The sequence below is a fragment of the Strix aluco genome, chromosome 13, assembly GCF_031877795.1.
Source record: "Strix aluco isolate bStrAlu1 chromosome 13, bStrAlu1.hap1, whole genome shotgun sequence".
Classification (NCBI taxonomy): Eukaryota; Metazoa; Chordata; class Aves; order Strigiformes; family Strigidae; genus Strix; species Strix aluco.
In genome coordinates this window covers 3378737-3385688 of record NC_133943.1, presented here as the reverse complement: position 1 = coordinate 3385688, position 6952 = coordinate 3378737, and the positions used below count along the sequence as shown (strand labels likewise).

Here is a 6952-nt window from a genome sequence, read left to right as displayed (position 1 = left end):
ATGGCACGCGTTTAAAGGTGGGGTTTGGAGATGCTTCTGTGAATGTGTACGAGTGAAAAACTGATCCTTGTCTGTCCCCATATATGTTTAAAAACAGCTGGACTGTGGGGTTGGGAGCTTCAAGGGCTTGCAGAAACGTTTAGGATAGGGTGAGTGCTGCTGCCTGCAGGAAATGCTGTAAATACATGTTTAAAGAACTGTATGTGCCTCAAATTAATTAAAACTGTTGTCCTTCCATGAAGAAATAAAAACAGATGAAGATGTACGAGATCCTTGCCAAAGTGGGAGGGGAAGTTAAGGAACAGCAGTGAAATGCAAGCACGAGGACATGGCACAGAGGCCATTAAAATATTGTATAAGAAATCAGAAAAATCTGTTAAGAAAACCACAATGAGAGATGCAAAGTTTCTACAGCTTTAAATGTGCAAAACATTTCAATGACAGACAAAGTTAGCAGCTTTAAATGTGTAAAACAAGGTTTGAAAATTAGACCCGCATCATTGCCAGGGTGTGTGGTGACTTGTAGGCTGCTTTGTGCACACACCAGCGTGAAAACAAATTGTTTCTACAAGACTTTGCTGCCAAATTAAAATGAGCATCTAAAGTAAATTTAAAATTTGGAGACAAAGTTTGGAAATGATCTTGACAAAAGCAATCCCTGTTTAAACTGGGAATTGGAAGAGTGTGTGAGTTCTGCTGAGTTACTAATTACCCTGCCTGGGTGTTGCTGCTGTGGGTCCTTCGTGCCAGAGTTCTTGCCTGTCCTCAGCACGGGACAGAGGGAAAGAACTGGCAGAAAGGCTTCCCCTCCTGCTTCTGCGGCTCAAAGGTCAGCATTGCAGCTCACACCGTGTCCTGCCCCAGCTTCCCTGGGTGGCCTTTTTTGTCAGCTGTGGATTACATCACTTTGCTTTGGCTCTCTTCCCAGGATCCCCAGTGCACCTTGGCTGCAATAGGGGTGGTGTATTTATTATATCAGTTCTGTGCCGTTCCTAAACAGAAGAGGGATTATCTACAAATATTTCCTAGCAAAGATATTTCAGCATTGTTATGGTGCAGTGGGGACATCTCCCCAAAAAGCTCAGGGGTAATATTTGAGTTTAGACCTGTGTCCATGAAAGGTCTGCAAGAATTTTAGTCTGGCCGAGGGTCGTGTTGGATTTTCTCCTAGCCACAGATACCAGCTCACTCCGATTTCATTGAACTTCTGCTAAGTATGGGAACAATAACTTGTAGTGAGATTACAAGGTTATAAATTTGGATTCTTACTTTTATGCTGTATATTCATCCCACTTCCACTCTTTGCAGTAACCTGATGCTTTAATAATTTAGTTCTTATCGATTTTTAATTAGGCATAATGGCACTTTTTGCTGTATGGGTCCCTCAACTTCTCTCAAAGTTAGTGTATGTGGAGGCCTTACCTCTAAATGCAGACCGATGTCCTGGGTCTCGGTGGCATTAAGGAGATGAGGTACCAAGGAGAGTGTAGCCCTGATTAAAAAAAAAAAAAAAAAAGGTAATTAAAAGGACAGATAATTTTGTACTGAGTTAAAACTAGCTTTGTTTTTAACCTAAAACTGCTTCAAAATATTAACAGATAGTAATGCAAAAATTAAATGGTAAATGGACCTTAATGTGGAATAGTACATGTTTTTAATGTGATTCTTTTAATCTTTGAGTTCTTATCTATGATTTATTAGTATAAGTAAAACACATTCAGGAGGATATTTTTTCAACTAATGAAAACAGCTGCTCATTTCTTTGCTGTATTCCTGGCTCAGCAGTATTAGTTCAGAGTCTGGAGATGCATTGTGAAAAGTAACTTGGAAAATACGTTTGAATATCGGAGAAAGGCTGATGGAGCAGAAAGAAAGACTTTTAGCATATTTTCAAAATAATGTCAATCTTTAATTAAGCAAATTATAGTTCTTGTTATGAACCTTTTAAAGAGGAACTCTATAGGAATTGAAATAAAAAGCCGTGGTAGAAAGTGTTTTTCTTCTTTTACCAACAACAATTTCATTATAAGAATATTGTCAACCTGATTCATGTATTTAGGCAGAAAAAAAAGACTTCACTTGGTGTTTGAATTTATCGATCATACAATTCTAGATGAATGCCACCATTATTTCCATGGATAGGATAACAAAAGGCTTAAAAATACCTTTTCCAGTTACTACAAGCAATCAAGTACCTTCGCAACAGTAATGTAAGAATTCACCTGAAATATTGATCATAAATAAAATGTTATTGCTTTCAGATCACACCTTTTTTAATAGTGTTTTGTCATATCAAAAGTGTTAGTTCTTTATTAAGAAAAAGGTTTTGTTTTGTAGTTTAAGATTTCCAGTTGGCTTGAGATGATCTGCAGAACTGGAACAGCACAGTAGAGACCTTGGACTAGATGAGTACTTGGATAGAAGTAGTACTACTGCAGAGTATTTGGACCTCTCTCTGAAATTCTAAAAGCTAAAAATATTCAGTACTTTATCCAGCCCATTGTGTGACTGCCTCGCCAGCTGCCTTCCCTGCTGCTGCAGTAGCTGCTTCTCCTTCCCTACTCCCACCTTGTCCTTCTCCTTTGGGCTATCTCGTCTCTTTTAATCACTTTTGGTTTGTCCTGCAGTCGGTGGGTGGGGTCCTGTGCAGAAATCTGTGCTCTACTGTGCAGAAATCCTGCTCTCTTTCCTTCCTCGCCTACATTAAGCGGTTGCTAATTGAGGTGCATCAGGACATTGATGACTTTGGGAAATGAGGGCACTGTGTGCCTCAAAGAGTCAGTTCTGAAGTAACAGGAAGGTTTTTTTTCAGTCCATGCTTCCATGTCTTGAGAACTTTTTAAAGCAAACAGAACCTGCTTCTTATTAAACTGTTTTTTTTTTTGGGGGGGGGGGGTGTTGTGGTTTTTTTTCTTTTTTGCTTTTTGTTTTTTCTTCCCTTTATTATACACCATTATCTCACACCTGACACTATTTTGTTAACACAAAATGGAATTACTAAACTTTGTGATTCTGGTTTTGCTTAAACATTAGCTTCCCCTGGTGATGTTTATACAGATTATGTGATTACACGATGGTACAGGGCTCCTGAACTGATTTTAAAAGATCACACATATGGAAAATATATGTGGGGTTTTTTTTTTGGGGGGGGGGGGGTGTGTGCATCTGTAATTCAGCTGGTGTAGGAGAAGCACTTTCCTGCACATGAACTTCTGCATGCAATGCAACATTAGCAAAAGGAAAATAATCATGTAAAAGCTAAATTAAAATGTTGACCTATAATGTGCCTACATATAAGGTCAAAGGCACCGTTAGAGTCTGGTTCCAGATTCAGTGAAAGCAGTGCAAGGTTTATCTTTACAGCACTGTCATTGCAGAAACCAAACAGATCATTCTTAATTTATTTTATAAATCTCTAGAAGATAGTAATCTATGTATTCCTAGATAACCTGTGCCCGTTTGCCCTGCAGATGATTTTCCATATTATCCATATCAAAAATGTCCAGCAGTGTTGGCGCTGAGCCCCTGGGATGGTCAGTGAGAAGGGTTGTCTGGAGAGCCTTTCTGAAGGAGCAGTGCAAGAGAAGATGCTGTAAAACTGAGGAAGGAAAGGATGTGGAACTTTGGAGACGTATCACACGTGATGGAGAACATGGTAATTTAGAAGTGTTAGGGGTTTTCCAAGTGTGTAATTAATTGCCACTAAAGATTTTATTTTGTGTTTTATAAAATGTTGTTATTGTCCACCTACTGTTACGAAATTCTGTAGAGGAGGTTCGGAATTGCAGAGAGGAGTGATAATTCCTGTCTGTATGCTCTCATTCATGCTGTTAGTTATTTATTACTATTGTTCTTAGTAATAATAATAACAGTGCACTGCAGTAGTTATTCTGGCGATGTTGAACTATAAACATGAAGGTAAATAGCTTTTTAACAATCCAGGATAATCCCTTTATTCTCAAACCTCAAATATAGTTTATAGAGCAGAATGAGTCAGCGGGAAGGATCTGCTTTTACATATCCCTCTCCGAGAGAGGAAGCACAGAGAGGAATACAGCAGTGTTGTGGAGTTGGATTCATTTCAGGTTTTAAGATAGCAGGCTTTTTGATGAGAGATTTTTAATGTATTTTAGCCATCCCCACGTGGATACTAGAATAAGAATATGGTATACAATCTTTATTTTAACCTCCTGATTTATTATCTGTTCATAATGTACTTTTTTCCAAGCAGTTGGACACCTCATCTTCAGAGTATTTTATAAGGAGCTTGAGTTTCTCAGGGATGGTATTTCCTGAAGTCCAGCATCCTATAAATGCAAGGAAAAGGTTTCCCCAGCTCACTGCCTTACTGGCAAATGTGGCTCATGTATGTTAGAGGAGGTCTGAGTTTCAAACTTCGTAACAAGTTTTACTAGTAATTGTGTATCATTTGTAACATTACCAACAATGAAGAACCCTCTATCTAATACACAGTGACTGCAATCCACATTCCTCAACAGAAATCTGGAACATAAATCTGTTCCAGGGTGTGCAGCTTCCCTACCCAGGGTCTGTCCCCGAGCATCGCTCCCGAGGAGAGTTGTCCCACGGCTCTGTCCTTCTGTGCTGGAGAGTGATTCTGGCATCAAAATGGGCAGCGAGGTTTAGGACACCAGGAATGCATCCATTCAAAAGCACTTCACTAAAACGAGTTAAGATTTCATCGCTTGTACTAAATTTGAAGATTATTTCAATGTGACTGAAACATAATAGAACTTTGTCACAATTCAGCGTGCGTTCTTCCTGTTAGTACAGCTGAATATGTGAATTCTTATTCTATGTGAATATAATATGTGAATACATTATTCTAATTAACCTGCAAAATAGCATTTTCTATTAGAAACCCCATTCAGTTACAGTCTGTCGCACTAACTCATATGAGGAATCCAGTAGGTTTAATTGTGAATGTCCACACACGATGTGTGTGGCACATCAGAGACTGTTAATTAGAGAAGTTGGGATTTTCAGAAATGCCAGGGAGATTCAGGAGCGTAAGTGTCAGTCCACAGTTTCATACACATTTAAGTTAATTTAAATTCAGTGACGTTATAATTACTATATTCACTGAGATGCAGTTGCAGACACTAATGGTTTTTAAAAAAATGTGTTCTGTTCAGACATCAAACCTTGTTTCCCCTGATGTCAGTGGGAATGGGAATGGATTTAGGTTTTGCCATTTCCATTAAGCAAAATCAAAAATCCAATAGGCAATTTCCTGTCATAAAAAGATCTGAGAGAGCAGATGGAGGAAGAATAATCTAATTGAGATGCATTTTTTTTTACTAGCTCGCTCTATTTCATTTTTAAGAGCATACCTAAAATGTCTTCTTCCACAAAGAGAGCTTGTTCATTAAGTCTTAAAATAAATGACAAGCAAGAAGCTCTTTTACAAATCCAGAATGCTAGTGGTGATACCAGGCATTTCTAATAACCTATTAACACCACAAAAACTCAAACAAAAAATGATGAAGCCCTCTGTTGAGTAAAGACCAGCGAAGCTTTCACCAGCAGCAGGCTTTTCTGACTCATTCTTTCTCTGGCAATAGAAAATGCAGTTGCTGCAGAGAAATGAAGGATCTCATTCATTCGTGGGGGACGAGGAAGAGGAAAGACCAGGGGCCAAGCTTTCCTCCCGCGGCTGAATTACAGTGCTCGAGAGGGTTTACTCCTTCCCTCTCTGGTTCTGTTGCGTCCTTCCAAATCTCTGAGAGTGGAAAATGTGTTTAAATCTCCGGAGCCATTGATTTAGTTGATGATGGGTTGACTTTGTGTTACAGATATATTTTCAGAAGGTGTTAAGTTATGATACCCAATATATTTAATACTTAAAATGAAATGGAGCTTTGAAGTGTATAAGACAGGAAAGCAGTTTATCCATTAGGCTACTTTGATTCCTCAGAAGTCTTTGTAACCCTTCAAAATCCTTTCACAAACATTTTGAGAGCTTCCAACAGGATTTATTTTATTTTGTCTTAGTGTGTTTATTTGGGTTTCTTTTACGTTTCTCATGTTTAAGATGAATCACACAGAGACAGCATAAAGGGACATTATAAAGTGACCCACTTTGGAAGTGGCCACCATCATCCAGCTGTGGTAGCTGGAAGCGAAATGGAAATAGAAGGATGGAGGATGTTCTTTCAGAATGAGGACATGATACAGGAAGCCAGTCTCTCCTTATGCATTTAGAGGGGTTTTAGCCCATCTATTTCAGACATCTGATTTATTTGTTTAGGTTGGAAGTGTCTGTTTTTTATCTGAACAGCCAGTGAAGAGAAGCAGAGATTCTCAGAAAATGCTTCACATCACCCCAGATAAGCAGTAACTGAATCAAATGTTCTAAACTGCTTGTGGAAGAATGTCTCTATCTACTGGGATATGGATCCTGCCTTTCTCACCTGGGGCCTTTAATTTAAGAAGCTCCAGGCAGGCAGTCTTAAAGTTGGGCGATATCCGTCAGGTATGCAGAAGAGGAACATATGAATATGAGATAAAGTGAAATCAGCTCTGGAAACACTGCTGGCAGGGAGCCTGGATCCACCGGAGCTGGGCTGCAAAACCCTCGTATCTTCGGATACGCTCAGAGATGATGTTACATGTTGGAAGAAGAAGCTGTAGTTGGAGATGCTACAATTTCCTGGCTGGCCAGAAGATCGAAGTTGATGATTTTATGGTACCTGTCTCTTGTTTCCTGTTCCTGCTCAAAAAGTGCATGGCTGTAAGAACTTCATGCTCTGTTTGTGCATGTGAATCCCATCCGCAGAAGCAGAAAGGGCAGGGCAGCACACGTAAATGCAATTTTGAAATAAAGATATAGGGACAGGTCACTGGCTATAGAGAGAAAGGGACAGCAGGGGAGGTGAAAAAGCCTTGAGTGGAGGTGTAGTTGCCACAGGTACCCTGATAGTCCATTCAT

General features: G+C 39.4%; 1 protein-coding gene across 1 annotated transcript; it reads left to right on the top strand.

The window, feature by feature from the left end:
* Nucleotides 1–254: 254 nt before the first annotated feature.
* CDKL3 (cyclin dependent kinase like 3) lies at nucleotides 255–6225 on the top strand. The gene is given in 9 exon segments (XM_074838352.1): nucleotides 255–285; nucleotides 288–335; nucleotides 338–410; nucleotides 2012–2072; nucleotides 2074–2155; nucleotides 2158–2209; nucleotides 2942–3132; nucleotides 3471–3533; nucleotides 6056–6225. Coding segments are annotated over 9 exon segments (771 nt in total).
* Nucleotides 6226–6952: the final 727 nt, after the last annotated feature.